The following is a 20,784-nucleotide window of genomic DNA, read 5'->3' on the forward strand; positions in this document are numbered from 1 at the left end:
ATATAGCTGAACCTAATCTTAATTGATACACCCACTTCTCCGAGGTCAGCCTTCCTCCTGTGCACAGTTTCAAACTGGGGAGGATAGGAAGAAAGCCTCTGCACAAGCAACGGCAGCCCTAGCCTTGGAGTCAATGAAGGACAGAACCGTGGAGAATAGTCCACTGTCTACAGTGAGTTCTTATGCTAGAAGCACTGGCTGGGGAGGAGCAGGTCTTATGTGTGAAGATTGAGAGTCCATTTGGACACATTGAGTTTGTGGGGATTTGTTAGACATCCATTGGCAAAGAATGGGTAAAGGGGCCTGCAGTCCCAGGGTGATGTTCAGGCTGGACATGCAAGTTTTGGAAACGCCAGGAGAAAATGGGTGTTTACCAGACCATGTGACTGCAGGAAATCACCCAAGGAAGGAGTGGATAGAAGAGTTTCCAAGGTCTGGGGCACCAGGGTGGCTTAGCCAGTTAAGCGTCCAACTTTGGCTCAAGTCATGATCTCATGGCTTGTGAGTTTAAACCCCGCCTTGGGCTCTGTGCCTACAGCTCAGAGCCTGGAGCCTGCTTCTGATTCTGTGTCTTTCCTCTCTCTTTGCCTCCCTCCCTCTCTCTTTCTCTAACATAAATAAACATTAAAAAAAAAATAAGAAGAAGAATTTCTAAGGACTGAGTCCCGGGGCTTTAGTGTCAGGCGGTTGGGAAGCAGAGGAGGCCCCTGCCCAGAAGACTGAGAAGGAGCAACCACTGGGGTGGCAGGGAGTGTGATCTGTTCCAGCCAACTGAGGACGCCGAGTCCGGGAGGAGAGCACTCAGCTGAGTTGCCTGCTGCTAACGGTTCAAGGAAGAGATGGGGCTGAGCTCCAATCATTGGATTTAACAACATCAGGGTCAAGGATGACTTTGACGAAGAACTTGGGAGAGGGAGTTGGGTGAAAGCCCGATCAGAGCGGGCTCAGGAGAGAAAAGGCGAAAGGAATTGGAGACAGGAGGCAATGGGGACGGGGTGGGGTCTGTGTGCTGGCAACCTAAGGGAGCAGAGTGGGTGGCAGCTAGAGGGGAGTGGGTAAGATTAGCCAGGCACTCAGAAGAGAACATGGCCCACCACCAGCACACACGGAAGCCTCAGAAGCTGCCTCTGGGGAGACTCACACGGACTTCCGCGGACCACTCTAGTCCAGAACCACCCGAGCCCTGAGACCCCGGGCCAACGAGTCTCAGAGAATGAATTCTCTACCAAGGGAGAAGTTACTTCTACTCCCCGCACCCCAAATCTGCACATCTCAGAACACTCAGAGAAGCGGTGGTGGGTGGGGACAGGGAAAGCTCCAAGCTGTTGCGGGAGCGCCAACTGTGATCTGGATCCTCTTCCTACAGATAAGAACACAGCAGCCTCTTTGTGCCTCAGTTTCTTCAGCTGTCAGTGGGAATTTAAAGTGTCGTGTACTCAACACATGTTTTTAGCTCTCTGCTTGCCACATAAACAGGTTCTCAGATTTTGGTGATTATCTTAATGGACCCAAATTAGGGCACCATTGGGGGCAATGGTGAATATGGGTGAATATCTTTTTAAAAAGCACCGTTTATTGTGGCGATAAAAAAAAAAAAAAAGCACCGTTCACTTTAATCAGGGAGCTGGGAAGAAAACCAAAATTAGCGAAAGTAAGAAGATGGGAAGCAGGAGACGAGGACTGACCGTGGGAAGTTGTTGGAGAGAGGTGCTGATGCTGAGGAAACGCGCCTCGCCCTCCTTCCCTGTCGGGTTCCACCTGCTCCCTTCCCCCTCCTACCTGTGTGCTGGCTTCACAGGAGCTCCTGCCGCCAAACCTTCCGTCCCACCTCCACCCGCCGCCACAGCAGATGCCAGGGCCAGCGGGTGCGGCGGGTCTCGCGAATCGCGGCGGGTCCCCCACTTCACTTCTTCTGTTCAGCCGGGACCTCTGCCACCACCCGGACAAGGGGAGCTCGCGCCGGGGTGCAGTTTGGGCGTCGTCACCTAGCAACCGGAGCCACGCACCGACGCCGCCGGCGGGAAGACTACAAGCTCCAGAATGCACAGCGCCCGCTGTGCGGCCAAGGACGCCGCGCCCAGGGCCCCGCCTCCCCCCAATGCCCGTCGGGACTTGTAGTTTTTCGCCCTCACCGGGAGCTCCGGGTCGCCCTCCGGCGGGGAGCGCGCCTCGGGTGGGGCGCGGCACGGCGCCGCGGGATTGGGCGGCCTCGGCTGCTGGCGGCGGGCAGGGGGCTCGCGGCGCGTCGGCGCATGTGCGGCGCGCGGCGCGGTGGCCGGCGAGGCGCGGGGTGTCAGTGAGCCGCGAGGAGCCGGCGCCCGCGTGCCCGCGTCCGCCTGCAGCCGGGCTGCGGGTCCGCCCTGCGCGCCGCTCGCGGAGCAGCTCCGGTCGCGCACCTGCCCCGCGCACCTGTCCGCCGCCCTCCGCCCGCCCCGCGCCCGGCTCCGCTCACGCCAGCCGCCCAGGGACCGCGCGGGCCCCGGCCCGGCCCTGCCCCCGCGTCCGCCCCGCGCCGCAGCCGGGCCGGGCGCAGCGCTGCGGAGGCGAGGGCCGCGGGGCCGGGCCGGCGCGGCGATGATGAACAGGTTCCGAAAGTGGCTGTACAAACCCAAGGTGAGCGCCCGTCCCTCTCTGCCCAGGCAGACCCCTCTCTCGCCGGCCGCTGACACCTCCGCTCCGCTCGGCGACCCGCGCGCACGGTGCCGGGACCCCTGCGGCGGGTCCCGCCTCCCCCACCCCTTCCTAAGCCAGGTCCAAGACTGACCCTCCTGCCGCCGCGCTCCGGCCGGGGCGCGCTTTCCCTCCTCTGCCCGCGGCCAGGGCGCGTCCCGCTCCCTGCTCATCCCCGTCCTGCTTGGGCGCCGCGCTCGCACCTCGGGGTCCCCGACCCGCAGCCCGAAGCCGACCCCCTCCTACTTCTCCTGCGTCCCGGAAGGACCTTTTCATCCCTGCTGCCTGAACCGGGGTGGTGGTGGGGGACCCCCTCATTCCTCTTCTGCCCGTCCCCGTTATCCTGTGCCCGGACTGTACTCCCCAGCCTCGCCCTGCGCTCCGGAAGAGACCCTCGCCCCACCTCTACCAGGTTCTGGAGCGGACCCCCACTTTCCTCTCCCCGGGTCCCGGGCTGACCCCTCCTACCCTGTGTGCAGAGCGGATCCCCATCGCACGGCCCCGGCCCTGCCTTCCCGAACCAGCACTGACCCGCACCTCGGCCGGGTCCTTGGCCCGCGCCCACACGCGTGCTCCCCAATCCAGGACGGGTGCACCCCTCGCCCGTGGGGTCGGCGGCTGGCGACTGCGCCAGTCGCACTGCGGGCGCTGCGTCCCGCCGGCGGCCCGGGCTCGTGTCCGCTGTGGACAGCGCGGGGCCGGGGGCCGCGGTACGGGGCGCGGGGCCCAGAGTCCTGGGGGCGCCTTTGGGGTCCGGGGCTACAAGCTGCCGGCCCGCGCAGCGGGCAGGCGGAGGCGCTGGGGTCTCAAGGCTGAGGGCGATGACGCTGGGGTGGGGTCACCGCGGCGACCGGGGGCCATCGTGGCCGCAGTGTCACTGACGACCCAGGGAACCCACTGCTCCCCGCGAGGCTGGACCGATTTTCTGGATTGGGCTTCCCCGCCCTGCCTCCCCCACGTGGGTGGTCTCTCAGGGTGGGGGTTTCTTTAAATCCGTGCCCTCCTGGTGCGCCCGTTCCGGGGAGGCAGCAGATCTGTTTGGGGAGACCGGGGTCTAGGGGACGAGCCCAGGGACCCGAAAGCTTGTGCTTCCTGGTGTTTGGGGTCGGAGATTTCTCCGGAGTGTTGGGCTGAAGGATTAGGATGCCTGTGGTGCTCCTTGCTCCGCCTTGGCCTCCCCCAGAGAGGATTCGGTTCTTCCGCGTCAGGTACAGCCACTGGCCTCCCAACCTTGTCCTGTAGCAGCTCCTTATCCGTGGTGGTGGGGGTGGTGGTGGCTTGGTGGGACCCTGGTGCTTCCTGGCTCCCTGTTTGGGGAGGTTTGGGACCTCCCCGGTCATTTTCTACCTACCCGCTCCTCACTCACCGCAGTCTCCCCTAAGGCCAGTCTCAGCCCTCCTGCTGTCCTGCGGGGGGTTGTCAGGGGGAGGTGACAGCCACTGCATAGGATATCTGTACAAGGAATGGCTTTTTGTGTGTGTGACTTTTGTCTCCGGTTAAGGAAAAATCAGGTCCTCTCGTCAAAAGGTCATATCTAGGGTGGACAGCAGTGTTGTTGTTTCAAGGTATATGCCAGCAGAGGCTGGCAGGGAAATGTAGCATAGGTCAGGTAACATTCTGGTGTTTCCAAAAACACTCTTGTCAGAAGTCCAGGTTCCAGCCGTGGCTCCGGAGTCGGCCTTGATTCCAGGATCACCTAACTGTGTTGTCTTATCGGAAGGGGAGGAAGAGCAGTGGTGCGCTCTCTGTTTCATCAATAGCTGCACCGTTTCAGCTGAGGGGAAAGTCTTCAAAAGTGGAAAACAATACTGCCCTTGAGGTTGTGCCCCGGAATGGAGAATGGTACCCCTAAGTTTCCCTCTCCAGCAGGCAGCTGCCCTTCTAAGACAAGCTCCAGGGGCCGACGGGGGCTGGGTGGAGGGCAGGTGTTAACCAGTCATAAAGGTGCAGCGGAGAAGGGAGGGCTGGTGCTTCGTGTCAGGTCACGTCTGATATTTGTCCCTGAGCCTTGGACTTGAGACACACGTCCATCTGAGATCTTTGCGTCTGGCCGTGGCGTGGTGCCCTGCAGTCAGCTTGCGCTTGGGCGGTCTCTTGTTTGGGATCTGTCTCTGGAGTTAAATATCTTGATTGTTTGAAGAGTTGGAGCATATTAGGTCACCCCAGTAGCTTTTCATTTTTCAAACCAAAGCTCAGACTTTTGTCTTGGATTATGAATTGAATTTTCTGGTTCCCTTACCTTTCTAATTTAATCCACTGGGGACAAGTGAGCACAGAGTCAGTGCTGGGAAGATTCCAGGCTGGAGGACAAGAGGTGTGAGAGTTAGCTGCGGGGGAATGTGTCTGGGGGAGACTGTTGCCTGCAGTTACGATTTTTTTTTTCCACTTTTGTATTTAGATAGATACACAATTCAAACTGCATTCTTGATTTAATCCCTGCTTTGGTCTAAAACTGAACACCAAGCTTCTTGTTCATTACAGTGCAGTGGAAAATATTGTGAAGCCAAAAATATTCATTGTTCTCGCAGTTCTAAAAAGGATTCAGAAGTGCTTTAAAACATTCTGACACTTAAAATTTTTGATATCTGAATCATTAATAACTACCTCAGTTGGGTTTTAAAAAAAAAGCTTTGATGTATAATATAGTAGTTTAACATTAAAATGACATTGCCCATCTCTCACGTTTCCATTTATTTTCTTCAAGGCCATCTTTTAAACACTATAATTTCTCTTCATGTGAAGCGTTCAGGATTTGTCAGTATTATCTAGACTGTGAAAGCTGGATAGGAAAGGAATGTGTGGGAAAACTTATCAGCCTGCCCTTTGTGATGTTGGTGACAAGCTTTTTTGACTTTTGTTGAGGGAAAGTCCTTCCAAGAAAGAGTGAACTTTAAGAAGGCGAAACCTTTTGGAATAATTGGTATCTCCATTTGAAACGAAAGTGTTAATACTTGTGTTTCTTGCTGGGTTATAGCTTTCTTGTTGACACCTGGTCACTGTGCTAAAGGGTGAAATCCTGGCATAGTGGAAGGGGGCCCCAGACCAGGCCCAGCCAGGATAGCTCAGCCGTCATTAAAGAGCATCCTAGTGATGGTACAGGTCAAATTCGTGTTTTCCATCTTTGAGGAAGAATTGGTGGGTGGGTAGGTGATACTGTCCAGCTGGATGGGGGTTACCATGCTCCCCGCCCTGCGCTCCATGAAGCGCTCTCTGGTCCGTACCCCCAAACGACTCCTGGGATGTGGGTCATTAACATTCCTTGTGAATACAGTGCTTTAGTGACTGATGTTTATCTGGGAACTGTCAGTACCCTGGGTTCAGGTCAGAGATGACATAGCATTCTCAGAAGCCCGGGTAATGTGATGGGCATGTGTGCTTTTTGTAAGAAGGACCCTTTGAGCTTTGTGAAGTCTGCCCGAGCGTACATCCAGATAGGGTGTTTGCAACTTAACCCAGCCTCAGTGGACCAGGGCGTCTAGAGCCCTGTCCACGGTCCCTCCTGGTTTCCGGAGTCCCAGGCCCGCTGGTCATGGGCATGGAGCTGGCCCTCTGTTCCTTGACCACCTGGCGGGGTGCAGGACCCTGGGCATGCCATAGCAGGGAGGAGTCCTTCAGGTATTGAACCAGCAGGTCACAGGGCCATGGGAAGGGCCTGGGTTTGTGTCTGCACGGCCCCCAAAGTGCAGAGACGTTGCATAGCCCATCATCCTTTCGGGACTCCCCGACAGAGACCTGGAGAAATCCAGCCAGGGCATCGGCAGACCCCAGGGCTGTGGGAGGGCTTACGGCGGAAGCTGGTGAGATGGGTAGTCTTCCCTCAACCTGGGTCCTGCTGCTCTTGGGTCTGGGAGGGCAGTATCAGCACGTGCCTCGATGTCCCTGCTCTGCCTGCCCGGGAAGCGAGCTGCTGACCTCACAGTGCCACGTTGGATCCTGGTGCCAGGCACAGACACTGTTTCAGGAGCTTGGGGTTTTAATGTGAACTTCCAGCCGGGCTGCATTTTCCGCTGATAAACTTGGAGTGCCCGGCTGCAGCTGAGGCCATCCTTGGAGGAACACATTCCTCCCTGAGGTGAGCTACTGGAAAGCCAGTGTTCCGGAAAGCCTGGCCACGCAGGCTGTGCCGGGGCTGAGCTCCCTCTGCCAGCAGGTGCCTGGCACAGAGGGGGCTCGCGGAGTCCTGGGAAGGATGCTCGGCAGTGCTGAGTCACAGCAGGCTGGGCTGGCCCACACACCCATCTCTGTCATCCCAGGATTCAGAAGGCACGGGCCCTCCTCCCTGCTGCCCCATCTGGCCGCCCCTCCGGAGAGCTTTCCTTCAGATGCCTCAGCACTTGGAGGCTCTGGGCAAACGGGAGGGCCTGAGAGATGCCCGTCCCTGAAGGTGGTTTATGGAGCCCACCTGCTTGGGTAGGGAGTGACTCAGGGGGAGGTCCCCATCTCCTTTCTGAGGCTTCGCTGTGTTTCTGTGTGTGGCTTCACACGCCCAGCCCTGTGCCCCTGGCATTTGCAGGGCCAGGGAGGGGCTGAGTGGCTGACGGATGGTGAGTGTCAGTCTCTGTGCCAGCTCTTATGTCATCGCTCAGGGTCTGTACTTCACAGTCAGAGGAGCACAGTAACGGGAAACGTCCCTGTTCTGATGGTGACTGTGAAATGGGCGAGTCACAGGCCGGGAGTCTTGAGCGTTGCCTGATTGATCTCTAGTCCGCAGGCAGTGGCGTGGCGGGGAGGGAGCCGGAGTCAGCGGACTGGCCCCCTCTCCGAACGGGAGGCCTGTTAGGTAATTTCCTTCTACCTTCAGAAGGATGGGTAACGTCGGGATGCTTTGGTGCCTCTCCTAACGCTGCCCTGCCGGGAGTCCCCAGAGCAGAAGACGGGCTTCTTTTAACTGTGTAAGATGCACATCTGAGGGCGTATACGTGACTCAGCGGTCATTTGCAGTTCTTGATGGCAGAGCTGTGGTTTTGTCTCGTTTGGGGTGACAGCACTGGGCAGCCACGGCTCCTACGTGGCATGCCCTGTGCCCAGCAAAGGGGGGTACGGTGAGCGGGTCCCAGCTGGAAGACAAACGCATACGCCGAAAGCTGCGGGTCTCCGTGTTTCTCTCCTGTCTCCCTGGGCTGACCTCGCTGCCCGCTCTGGCATAAATAGCACGAAGCTGCAGACAGGGCAGCAGGCACTGGGGCCTGGGTGGGAATCCTCCCCCGTCCCTGCCTGGCCCCGTGCCTCAGTTTCCCTGTTTGTCAGGTGGGGTGATGGGACCTGCTGCGTGGAACTTGGTCATCTCTGTCGGACGCTCCTAGGAGCAGCTCAACAAATGACCGGTGTCAATGTCAGCGGCTCTCTTGGGTGTGGACTTAATATAAGACCACCCACGGAGCGTTTTATGGGGTCTGAGCGGTCACTGAGGCTTTCCAGTGACTTCCAGGTTATTATGAGAGTGAAGTGTCTTTTTTTTTTTTAAGTTTATTTATTTTTGAGAGACAGAGAGAGTGCGAGGGAGGGGCAGAGAGAGGGAGAGAGAATCCCAAGCAGGCTCCATGTTTTCAGCACAGAGCATGATGTGGGGCTCAAACCCACGAACCGTGAAGTCAGGACCTGAGCCAAGATCAAGAGTCAGACGCTCAACCGACTGAGCCACTCAGGCGCCCCAAGAGTGAGAGTGTCTTAGAAGGTGCACCCTGCCTCCCTTTCTGTGGCACGTCCGGTCCTGGGTTGCTAGAAACAGGACCTGACTCAGGATACTTCAGGCATTACAAATGCCGGTGATGAGTAATAGTGATGCCGTCTCCTGTGCCCTCCCTGGGCTGAGATGCGGCCAGGTGCTGATCCACTGCCCTGGCATTGCCTTTGAAGGAGAATCCAGGGCTGAATTTCAGCCAGAGCGGGCATCAGTGGGCTCTGCTGTGTCAGGTCTGGTCCCCAACCTCTCAGGCCATCCTCCTGTGTCCTGACCCCGCCCCATCACCCCTCCTCAGCCGGAGGCTCAGGATCCAGGAAAGGACTCCAGAGCCATGGGGTGGCCAAGGCAGAGGGGCTGGGTGTAAGTGACAGCCCGGGGGGATAGATCTCCGTTGGCGCTGAGGTTGTGGGGGTGCTTGTGAACATCTGATGTACCTGTTTTACAAACGAGATGTCAGGGACGAGATCTTAACTTGTTGGAACCTTGACAGCCGGGAAGAGGGAAAGCTAGATTTGAACTCCGGTCTGTTGGGCCCCGGAGCTGGAATTGGCAAGTGCGGCTGCCCTGAGCCGTGCCTCTCCTGCAGGAAGGAACTGAAGCCGTCATCAGTGTTTACATGAGTCCGGTTTGATGAAGCATTTGGTTTTGTACTTTTCGCAGTAGGAATGAAAAGAAACTTAGGTATTGATGGGCAGTTTAAGTGTTTGAAGGAAGAAGACAAAAATGAATGGATTCTTTTTTGTTTTTACTGATCTGAATAGATAAAGCAGAATGTTTCATATTATGATAATTTATGTAGAGTAGTTGGGTGAGATGAATGGGAGGTTTTTTTCTTTCTTACAGTAAGTATTTTGAGGCTCTTCCATTTCTCCTTGTTTTGTGCAGGGTGGGGGCAGGGGAATGTTGGGGGCACTTCAAGTGGGGCTGCCTTCATGGCTGAGGGCTCCTTAGAGCTCTGCACGGGGGCTCTGTGAGTCTCTGCCCTGCGGGGACCCCCCAAGCTCCCCCACGACTGCGGCCGCCATACACTGGGTGCCTGGAGACAACGGAGCGCATACCTACCCCTGGGGGTGGTGTCTTTGGGGCAGCCGTTTGTTGGGTGTTTAGTTTTTGAGAATGTTTCCTATTATTTTTAGGGATATTGTAATTACAAAAAAAGTTTAAAAGCGGAATCAACTTCTTCAATGTTGGATGCATTAATTTTTTGAGACACACAGAGAGAGTGTGAGCTGGGGAGTGGCGGGGGGCAGAGGATCTGAAGACGGCTCTGCACTGGCAGCATAGAGCCTGACAAGGGGCTTGAACTCATGAACCCCTGGATCATGACCTGAGCCGAAGATGGACGCTCAACAGACTGAGCCACCCAGGTGCCCCCAATGTCAGATGCGTTTAAGAATCGTATCCCCGCATTAATAGCAACATTATGCGTAACAGAAATTGGAAGCGGCCCAAGTGTCCACCAACAGTGAGTGAGGAAATGAAGTGTGGTCCAGCCACACGATGGAATATTATTCAACCAGGAAAAGGAAGAAACTTCAGGTTATAATATGGATGAGTCTTCAAATCATTATGTGACATGTGGAGAAGCCAGACACAAAAGGACACAAACTTTACGATTCTGCTTCCCCTACTGTCCCGGAGGGCAGGTCTGTAGACACAGAACGTACGTGGTGGCTGGCAGGGGTGGGAAAAGGGGGGGGCGACGGCCAGAGGGTCCAAAGTTCCTTTTGGGGCAATAAACAGGTTTTAAAACTGGAGACAGGTGGTGGTGGCATAGCACTAAATACCCCTGAAATGTGTACTTAAGATGGTTAATTGTATCTTAGGTGAATTTTACCTCAATAAAAAAGGGAATTAAGCCGCTTTTGAGAGTTTTTTTTTGAGAATCGTAGCAGTTTTTGAGACAATCAAGGGACTTTTCCTGGAAGGTCAGGAGATGCATCTCCGGCGGGGCTTGGCGCCCTGAGGCTCTTTGAAACCACCCCTCCCAGGCCCTCGGTTTTGGGGTTTCCGGAGGACAGCGACGAGGGGTTCTGTGTGCAGATTTCTGAAACCACACCGCAGCTCCTGGGGCTGCCCAGGGAGAGCCTGTCCTGGTCATGTGCAGCCCTCACCATGGGCGCAGGGGTGCTGGCCGGTGGGCACCTTCAGGGCTGTCAGGTGGGGTGGCCAGGGGGCCAGGACCCAGAGGAGCTGGGATTTGAGGGACAGATGCAGTCAGCAGAGTGAGCAGGGCGGCCCCACCAGGGTGTGTGTGTGTGTGTGTGTGTGTGTGTGTGTGTGTGTGTGTGTGAGAGAGAGAGGTGCCAGAAGGGGGAGGGACCCAGGTGCAGGTCACTTGTGGTGACGGTCTTGATGGGATCAGATCCTTCAGGGGGAGGGAGTCGATTCAGGGGGAGAACTGGAAGCTGGGGCTGGTGACGGAGACCTGGCTGAGGCTCAGGTAAGGGGATGGCAGCCAGGACTCTGGGATGGAAAGGCCCGGCGGGGAGGTTGAGGGGTGCTGTTAGCTGGGCATGAGGGTGTAGGGGAGGGCCGGTGGGGCAAGGGGCCTGGGAGCCCAGGTGGGAACCGTGGCACTTGGGGTGCCCATGGAATGTCCATGTGGATGGCGGAGCCCCCACGGTGGGTGCCCAGGAGTGCAGAATTGTACCGAGCCGGCCCCAGGGCTGAGAGCATGGCCCTGAGAACCAGAACAGTCACCCCATTTTGTGGCCCACACGTGGGTGGGGCTCAGCGGCTGTCACCTGTCTCCTTCCTGCCCTCTGGCAGCTGGGTCCCCCTCTGCACGGCCTCCTGTCCACCAGGAGGCTGACGGTGGGGCGGGGGGGGGGTTGCACGATGGTGTCGGTGCCCCAGCGGGAATGGTGGGGTCTCCTGAGGCCTAGCCCTGAAGTCACAGGCGTCTCTTGCACCATTTTAGAGGGTTAGCTGCGTTCAGGGCGGGCAAGCATGGCCTTCTGGTGGTGGCTGGGGGTGGGGGGTAGAGGCAGCGGGGAAGCATGGCTCCAGGGCAGGGGTGGGTTAGAGGGGTTCACACAGGAAGCTGAGGCGTGGGTGACAGGCAGCTAGGAAAACCCTATCCCACACTGTGTCACTGGGGTGCCTGGCAGAGTAAAACTCACCCGTCCGGAGGGGGGCCCTCCCGCCCGGCCTCTGATGTGGAATGCGTGGTAAAAACATGAACAGAGACTCACGAGAACGAGGTGTGGGAACGGAGAGCCTGTAGAACTCCCAGGCCTGAGAGGGAGAGTCGTTGAATTAAAAATGAAAAACCAACCCACCTCATGCAGGGGTGAGGCGATCACTCTGAGGTTCCAGAAGTTCACGGGCAGGCCGGGAGGGTGGGATGAGGGTCAAGGTGCATCTGATGGGGCTTGGGGCGGGGGCAGGGAGCAAGGGGAGCCTTCCCAGGCGCCGGCCCAGACTCCAGGCTGGGCTGGGGGAGGGCCCTGGGGAGCACGGCACTTGCCGGGCTGCGTCAGCACCGGGATGAAATGGAAGACAGTTTTAGATGAAGACGAAAGTGTAGCCACCCCCGAATCCTTGCCGCACAAGGAGCGGGAAGTGTATTCCAGAAGGAAAATCAAGAGTCAGAGGAGGGCGTGGGAGGCCAGGAGCTCGCGGCACATCAGTTCAGCAGTTACCCTGTGGAGCGGCAAGAAGCAGGGGTTTGGGCAGAGTGACCCCAAAACGCGGGGGTCGGACACACTAGCCAGGAGCACCCGGTGGGGGTGGGTCCTTGGTGGCTCTGGAGGAGGCGCGAGGTGAGGGTGACGTCAGACCCTGAGTTAAGCACACGCAGGAGCCCAGGGGGAGCACCTGCGTGCTACTTACAGAGTGAAAAACTTCCCAGCCGGAGAAGTGCCGCCCCATTGGGTATCTGTTACCTTCTGTGGTCTTGGTTTCAGCTTTGAGAGGAAGGAATGATGGGAGCCGCACGTCCTGGGACAGATCGTGCTCGGTGGCCCCCTCCTTGCTGGACTCCCTGCCGACTGTGCCCATGAGCCTCCAAGGAGCCTCTCTGCTGTTGGGAGAAGTCTGCACCACCCAGAGCCCAGCAGTGGCTCAGGATTGAGTACAGATGGGCCGAGGACTTGGGCTCAGCAGCCAGGGCCAGCTCTGGTCTCCTCACCTGTTAGCTGAACGGGAGACCATGGGATGACATAGGAGCTGCCTTCCTGCCCCTGCAGCTGAGCACTGACCCTCCGGCAGGCGGCTACCCCGGGCCCTGGGACCTGGCCGGGTGGGACAGACTGGCTGAGCTCCAGAGAGCCCAGCTGTCAGGCGTGCAGGGACCCAGCTCCAGGACCATGGCCTCTGGCCCCTCAAACATTCCCCCTGCATCGCTGACTGAGGACACTTGCTGGGGTTGTTTTCCCCGGGATGAATGCTCCCAGACTGGGAACTGACACCCCTGAGAATCTCTGGCCCCAAGTGCCCCACAGAGAGCCTGAGTCCAGACCTCTGTCATTTGGCCCCAGGGACAGGGCTCTGGTAAAGGCTGGGGGAGACCAGGGTCTCTGAGCTGCCTCAGGGCCAGCAAGAAAGCATGTGGACCCCCAGGGAGGCGTTTGCCAGGCTGAGGAGGGGCTGCCGAAGGGTCCGGCTGCAAACTCACTTGTCACAGACAGGGAAGGATCTGGAGGAGGGGTGCACGGAACCAGAAAGGCTTTTGGGGGCAGTGTTTCCCTGGCAGCCTCTGTCCCCCCACCGAGCCCTGTGTCGTGGCTGGACCCAAGATCTGTGCGGCCCTATTTAGCGGACGTGTCTTGAGACTGTGGGGGAGGACCCGAGGGGCCAAGTGGAGGGCAGGCGACAGGCAGAGCAGTGCCGGGCTGCCCCCTCCTCTTCAAGCACCGGTGAGTCTCAGGAATGGCCCTCTTGGCCTGCTGGCCTCTGCCCTCTGACCACGCCCACAGGGTCAGGCCTGACCTGCTGCCCAGCAGTCCAGCTCAGTCCCAGAGAGGCGGGCGTGGCCGTGCCCCACTGCGCTCGGTGCCCCGTCCGTATTCTGATCGCGGTGGATGTGCAGCCTCTAACAGGTGTCTGAACTCTGAGGGAGACGATTGGTCTGCTGACACTCCAGTTGTCGTGCTGCAGATTATTCTAGAATAGGGGCTGTGGGGTTGGAAGCCCGCCTCACCACGTGGACAAAACCGAAAAGGCAAGTGGCAGTGTCAGACGTGAGATGTCACTCGTGTTCTGTGCACAGCGTGGCATGCGGGGGCGGGGGGCGCGTGGCTTCTCCCCCAGACTCAGACCCAGTGCCCGGGGCCCAGCCCTGCGGTCTGCCGCTTGCCTTGGGCCTTTCCCAAGGATGTGCTTTTGGGCACCAACCCAGCTTGTTGACAAGGTCCATTATAGCTTTGTTGTTGTTGTTGTACATATTTTTCTTTTTTTAAAAGCTTATTTATTTACTTGTAGAAAGTGTGTGAGCACAACAAGCAGGAAAGGAGCAGAGAGAGAGAGAGAGAGAGAGAGAGAGAGAGAGAGAGGCTCCCAAGCTGGCACGATGCTGTCAGTGCAGAGCCCACGCAACATGGGGCTCGATCCCACAAACTGTGAGATCGCGACCTGAGCAGAGGTCAAGAGTCGGATGCTTAACCAGCTGTGCCACCCAGACTCCCTTATATATGTCATTTCTTAAAAAATTAGGTGGCATTCACATCACACGCAGTTTACTGTTTGCCTCAGTGGCATTCGTGTACCCAGCATGCGTGTGGGGGGCTGTGTCCACTCCCCGCCTCCTGCCCCCAGAGACCTCTGGCCTGCGTTCTGTCTCTGTGCATTTCTGTCCTGGGCATTTCACAGAAAGGGGATCATACGACGTGGGGTCTTCAGTGTCTGGTTTCATCAACCTTGCAGCAGGTGTTGGAATTTCCTTGGGAAGGATGCATGCCGTCGTATGGATAGCCTACCTTCTGTCTACACTTCATCCATCTGTGGACTTCTGGGCTGGGTCCTCTTCTGGGCTGCTGTGAATAAGCTGCGATAAACATCCATGTACACATTTTCCCGTGTTTTCATTCTGTTGGGTAGATACACAGGAACGGAATTTCTGGGTCACATGGGAACTTTAGGTCTAACTTTTTGGGGGACCACTGAACTGTTTTTCCTGTTGTGGTTCTTGACGAACGGAGGGCGGTTCATGGGGGAGAGTGGGGCCTGGGTGAGCCATGAGGTGCCCAGATGGGGGACCTATGGCTGCCCAACCTGTGTGCCCTGGCCTTGGGGCCGCCCCAGTCCTGGTGAGCAGGGTGTCCCAGCGGTGTCCCTGCTTGTGAACCGAAACTCCTCGAGATCGGAGGCCTGGGTGGGTCTTCCAAGGTGGCCCCAGACCCCACCCCCGCGGCTCACTGGGAGCCGCGCTCTGTGAATCCTGTGAGAACCAGCATGGCGGTGTCTTCCTCACAGGCTCTTGTTTCCACGCCCCACTCTCGGGGCAGGGGCAAGGTCCCCTGGATGGGAGCCGCGATCCCTCCTGGGCCCCTGTCAGGAGCTGGGCTCCGGCATCCAAGGTGGTCACACGGAGAGGACACGCTTTGTCCAGTGTTGTGAGGAGTCTGAAAGGCGTGTGGTGCCCGTGGCCTCTCCTCATACACGCTGCAACATGCCAGCTGCGGGGACCTCCGAGTGGGGTCCCGTTCCTGGGGTGGGAGGACTCACGTGGGTGTTAGCTGACTGTGGAGGGTGCAGGCCTGGCCACCGGCTTGGCCACCTGAGCGGCCACTCGATTTCTTTACGGGAGGCTGATGGAGAGTAAAGTGAGTGCAAATTATGGACACAGCAGATATCGGTGAACAGAGATGGAAATTTAATATTCCCCGTGACCCTCCTCACTGACGTTGGTTAATGCGTTTCCACCTGCTCGCCCCATTTCCCGCGTGGCTCCATAGCTGTCTTGCCCGGGCTGCTTTCTAGCAGGCTTTGCAGGACTAGGAGATCGCGTCAGCCGAGCGGCCTGGCTGGAGAATTGCTTCGGCTGGAGAACGTCGTTGCGTCGTGGCTGCAACGTGTCATCACGTGAGGCTTTGGTGACTGTGGCCAGGTGGAGGCTGCACAGAGGGCTTTGGGAGCCCTCCCTCTCCCTGCTCCTGGAAAGGGAGGGGTGGGAGGGAGGGCAGTGCCCTGCAGTGGGGAGGCCCTGGCCCTGCAGGCTCCAGGCTGACCTTCCAGCTCCAGCCCCCGAAGCGGCTGTGGCCTTGAAGCCTCGCTGTAGACAGGGAGGAGGTGGGCGGCAGCCCCCCCCCCCCCGCCCCCGCCCCTGCAGGGCTGCCCCTAGGGTGAAGCGCTCCTGGATGTAGACACCTGCTCTGCCTGGGGCCCCGTGGCCGGTTGTCTGTCCGTCCTCCCCTCAGGAGGCCTGTCGTCAACGTCGGGGCGCCTGACGCCTGTTACCCCCCACCCCGGCCACCAGCACCGGGGATTCCAGCGTCACTGGTCACACGTGTGAGCTGAGCAAGTCCCTCCTCCGGTGTCGGAGACGGGACTTCAAAAGCTGGTGGTGTTTCTCCTGCAGTGGCCTGTGTGACCTTGATGCATTTGTATGTATCTTTTGGGAGAACAGACAGCCTGGGGAGGCCACAGGGGCTGGCTGGCACCTCACAGCTAGGCTTCAGGTGGCTGGGCTTGAAAGGACTTTCTCATTAGGTGGGGGCAAGGGGAGGGCCAGGACCCACCCCAGGACTCGTGTGGGCTTTGGAGCTGGCTTAGGAAGAGGCCCCATGGAAGCTGGGACTGAACTCTGACCCTGTACCCATGGGACCTTAGAGCTTTACAGTTTGGGCCTCGGAGGGGCAGGGGCTGTGAGTGGGGGGCAGAGGGCGGAAGGGGCGACATCAGCCGAGGTGCTCGCTCACTTTAATTCTAGGTTTCTAGCTACTGTGGCCCAAATGCAACCCCTGGGCAAAGGTCTCTCTGATGACTCCCCTGCCCCCTCCCCCCCAGCTCTACTCCTTGGCCTTGAGCTCACAGAGCCTCTCGAAAGGGATGCTGGATGAGGCTGCATTTAGTGGAAACCTGGAAACCACCTGTACTGCTTAGAAGGTTCTGCACACATTGCCCCGAGCTGTGGGTGCCTGTGGCAGGCAGTGTGAGGGTGTGACACTGGGAGGATATGACCTGGGGCTTGTGGGCTCCACTCCCGGCACCTGCTGTGAGGGTGTGTCGCTGGGATGCAGGACACATGCTGGGTGGTGGGAGCGGGTTGCTGCCCCCTCCCCCGCCCCCCGCCAACGTTTTGCAGGCCGTGGCTGCCTCTGAGGGTTCTTGGACACTGGACTGACTTGGACCTCGGCTGAGGGCAGACGCCTCACTCTGCATCTGGGTTCTGGCCAAGTGGGCGCCCTCCTCAGGCAGGAGATTTGACCCTGTAGCAGGTGTGGGCACCCCCACCCCCACCCTGTGTCTGAAGCCTGGGGACTCAGGGAAGAAAGCCTGCTGGGGTCCACAGGCTCGGCCCCCCCCCCCCCCCGCCCCGGCTGCTGGCCCGCCTATGGCCACAGTAGCAGCATCTGCCCAAACCCAGAGCCAGGAGCATACCTGGGTGAGCTCTGCAGGTGAGGTCCTGGCATCAGCTGAGCCCTGGGCTGGCATCGTGGGTGTGCCATCTGGCCTGCACCCACACGTGCTCTTGTGGACCCCACAGCCAGGCCCACTGAGGCAGTGCCCCCATAGAGTGGCTGATGTCTTCATTAACCCGTGGCCTGTCCCCTGCTGAGTGACCTGTGGCCTGTCCCCTGCTGGGTGCCCCACTAAATCCCACTGAGAAGTCCCTGTTAGATTTGGAGCTCAGGGGCAGGGTCGTGTGACCGCACACTGGCCTCCTGGGCCGTCACACTGCAGTTGGGCCTGGCCGCGTCCCCTCGGTGCCACCTCCGGTTCTATGCCCGCTGTATTGCCATTGCTCACGTTCCCAGGGCACGTGTGATGGCAGCCACCTGGCTCCTCTGTGAATACGGCAGGGCATCAATCAAGATCCGTGGCTTTGATATTTGGCTCTGGACCCGTTCATTCCAGCAGAGCTGGGGGCTGCTGGTGACCTCCGCGACGCTCGGTCCTAAGGTGCTCTGGGTCACCTGGGTGCTGTTAGAGTCCCTGCTTCGCAGGGCCTGCCTTTCAACAGCCAGCCTGGTAATGGGTGAAGAGATTAGCTTTTTGTGGATGTCTTATCACACAGTTATTGGAAGTCTTTTGATATTTCCAAGTGTTCTGCGATGTACCAACAACGTATAAAATACTAAGCCACAGTGCCTTTCACGTAGAGAGGTAAGTGTGGCTGTGCTCACCCTAACCCGTCATTCTCAGGGGCCTTTTGATGGTTCTTGATATCAAGGAGGGTCAGGGCCGTGCACTAGCACGGAGGGTCAGGGCTGTGTGCATGCATGGAGGAGGCAGCAAGGCCTATCGTGCTTGCTTGGAGTGGCCAAAAAGCCCCAAAGGCTCCCGAGACCTCCCTGGAGAAGGACCCTGTGCATAGACTATTAGCACTGAACTGGAAAGCAGAGGGCTGTCCCAGCCCCGTGTACTGGGGTGCGTGTATGCCCCTGTGCCCTTGACCAGGGCACTTGTGAGGGCTCCCCACGGGCTCCTGTCTAGGGAGAAGGTGTGCCTTACTGGACCACCACTGGCCTCTTCCTTCTGCCCCGTGCTGAAGAAGCTTGGATGTGAGTGACAGAGCCCAGCTGGGTGTGGCCCGGCGACTAGTCAGCTAGCTGGTGTGGCTCACGCCCAGCTGACTGTGGGCCAGACAACAGCCTGGGTCCCGCTCTGAGCTCTGTCCTGTAGGGAGCCTCCGCCGTTCCCTCCACAGCACCAGGTATCCAGCGGGGGCAGATACAGTGGGATGCTTTGTGTCAGGACCCTCCCTGTCCATCTCCTGTGTGGACGTGCACTTGGGACCTGAGTCTCGCTGCGGGAGAGCTGGCGGGGGGTGGGGGGTGGGGGGAGGCAGGGGGTTTCTTTGTGGGCTTACCCTGCTAGCATCTGACATGATTAAAAGAAGTGGTGGGCCCCTCCTGACCATCTCAGAACGGCACAGAGCTAAGACCATCGTTTATTAATTTAACAGACATTAATTGGGTGTGACTGTGTGCTGGGCATTGGACTTGCACTTGGCAGAGAAGGAGACAGTAGAGGCCCCAGCCTCAGCTGGGACTTTGTCTCAGGATTAAAGCTGGGTGCCCAGTGGGGGAGCGGCCAGAGCAGTGGTTTCAGAGGGCAGCGTGGTCAGGGGAGGTGGGGGCAGGGATACGAGTGACCCGAAAGCTGTACATTCCCCTCCTGGAGCACCTGCTGGGGTCCCAGTGTGCCATCTGGACAGCTTCATCTCCCAGGGGTTGGAAATTGTCAAGAGTGTGCCCCCAGAGTGCCAAGTGGCTCCCCAGGCTTTCAGGACACACATGAACAAGGTGGTCAGACCGGGAGGCCCGCTGTCCTGAGGAGCGGAAGGTGGGGGCACAGGCTGAGGGACCTCAGTGTATCTGGATGCAGCGACCGCAAACCCCTCTGTACATGACCCCATGCGGATGCCCTGCCAGTGTGATGTTCTAGGTTCACCCTTAAGGGAACACAGACCCTGGAAGCTATCTTTATGGACCAGGTGGTGACCCATGGGGGCCTTGGTGTGTGTGTGTGTGGGGGGGGGGTTGACCGGTCAGGAGTCAGTACTCTCCTCGTTCCTACAGGGGACCGGAAAGGGGTGGTGACTCAGGACCCTTAGAGATGGAGTTTGCATCTGCTCACACTTTTAAAAGCTTTAACGAGGCGCATACACATAATACTGTTAAACTGTGCACTCAGAGAATCTTGCAGTGGAAGATTTTGTGTTATGTGTATTTCACCACAATTAAAATTTTTTGTGTGTGGGAGGGGGCGCCTGGGTGGCTCAGTTGGTTAAGCGTCCAACTTCAGCTCAGGTCAGGGTCTTAGGGTTTGTGGGTTCGAGCCCGCTTGTCGGGGCTCCTTGACAGCTCGGAGCCTGGGGCCTGCTTCGGATTCTGTGTCTCCGTCTCTCTCTGCCCTTCCCCCGCTCACACTCTGTCTCTCCCTCTCTTTCAAAAATAAATGGAACATTAAAAATTTTTTTAAAAACCCATTTTTTAAAGAAAAGGGCAACATGAGGGATCCTTGGGGAATGGACAGCTCTGTGTCTGGACTGTGGTGGTGGATTGTGACCCTACCCACGTGGTAAGATTGTGTGGCATGAATTGCCCACGCTTATCACACAAGTGTGTGAGGCAGAGAATCCGAGCCGGGTGGATTGCGTCCGTGTTGATGTCCTGGTTTACAGTATCTTTCCGCAGTTTTGTAAAATGTGACCATCGAGGGAAGCAGGGTGAAGGGTACACGGATCCCTCCCTGTTTCTTATGACCACGTGTGAATCACAGTTATGTCGAAATTAAAAGTTTAATGAAAACAATGTTTTTTTATTCATTCATTTGTTTATCTTTCTGAATTTAAACCCAAGTTAGTTGACAAATAACATAATAATGATTTCAGGAACAGAGCCCAGTGGTTCATCACTCACACAACACCCACTACTCCTCCCAGCAAGCGTCCTCCTTGATGCCCATCCCCCATCCAACACCCCCCCAGCAACCTCAGTTTGTTCTCTGTATTTAGGAGTCTCTTATGGTTTGTAACTAAAACAACTTTTTAAACAGCTTTATTGAGGTATAACTGACATATGATAAGTTGCACATATTTAATGTGGATAGTCTGATAAGTTCTGACATTTGTGTACCCAGTGAGGCAGCCACCCAATCAAGGTAGTGAACAGAACTGCCATCCCCAAACATTTCCTCGGCCCCTCTGTTCTCCCCCCTCCTCGTTCCCTCCCAGCCTCTCCCCTGCCCCCCCATCCCCACACTAATGCTGGTCTGCTTTCTGTCATTACAGATCAGTTTAAACTTTCTATTAAAAAAGGAAGGGCACGAAACCAAGGATGGCTGTGAGGACCCCTAGTCCTGCCCTGGGGAAGGCCAAACGCCCAGACTTGCTGAGTCTCGCAAAGCGCAACAATGGGAGCTTCTAGAAAGTCCTGTCAGCAGCCAGATGATGCTTTAGCAGGGTGCTGTGCACGGAGTCGTGCCCCCCCCCCATTCCTACTTTGGGTCCTAACACCCAGTGTGGCTGCATTTGGAGGTAGGGGCCTCTGGGCAGGGACTCAGTTAAATGAGGTCATGAAAGTGGGGTCCTGTTACCGTAAGACTAGCGTCCTTATGAGAAGGCCCTGTACTCTCTCTGCCACGCGCGGGTGCCGTGAGAGGCGGCCATGTGCAAGCCAGGAAGCGGGTCTCACCAGGAACCGACTGTGTTGGCACCTTGACCCCGGGCTTCTGGCCCCTACCTGTGGGAAATAAATGCCTGTTGTCCCCGGTCTGTGGTGTTCCAGTTCGGCAGCCCGAGCCGACCAAAGACGGAGGGT

General features: G+C 57.7%; 2 protein-coding genes across 7 annotated transcripts in view; one reads left to right on the forward strand and one right to left on the reverse strand.

Moving 5' to 3' along the window:
• CFAP99 (cilia and flagella associated protein 99) overlaps nt 1-2,126 on the reverse strand; it is a 41,482-nt gene extending 39,356 nt beyond the window's left edge. The window contains exon 1 of one of the 3 annotated variants that reach the window (XM_045056924.1): nt 1,780-2,126. The gene's annotated coding sequence lies outside the window, so the exon portion shown is untranslated. The remainder of the gene's footprint in view (nt 1-1,779) is intronic. The other 2 variants (XM_045056922.1, XM_045056923.1) reach the window with 2 other exon arrangements.
• Nucleotides 2,127-2,179: 53 nt separating this feature from the next.
• Nucleotides 2,180-20,784, forward strand: part of ZFYVE28 (zinc finger FYVE-type containing 28) — a 116,057-nt gene continuing 97,452 nt past the window's right edge. Inside the window, exon 1 of one of the 4 annotated variants that reach the window (XM_023253482.2) lies at nt 2,180-2,613. In XM_023253482.2, coding sequence (XP_023109250.2) covers nt 2,575-2,613 — 39 coding nt within the window. In that variant the 5' untranslated portion in view covers nt 2,180-2,574. Of the gene's footprint in view, nt 2,614-3,451; nt 3,879-20,784 lie in introns of those variants that run through there. The other 3 variants (XM_023253481.2, XM_023253483.2, XM_019829843.3) reach the window with 3 other exon arrangements.

This window comes from Felis catus, chromosome B1, assembly GCF_018350175.1.
Source record: "Felis catus isolate Fca126 chromosome B1, F.catus_Fca126_mat1.0, whole genome shotgun sequence".
Lineage (NCBI taxonomy): Eukaryota > Metazoa > Chordata > Mammalia > Carnivora > Felidae > Felis > Felis catus.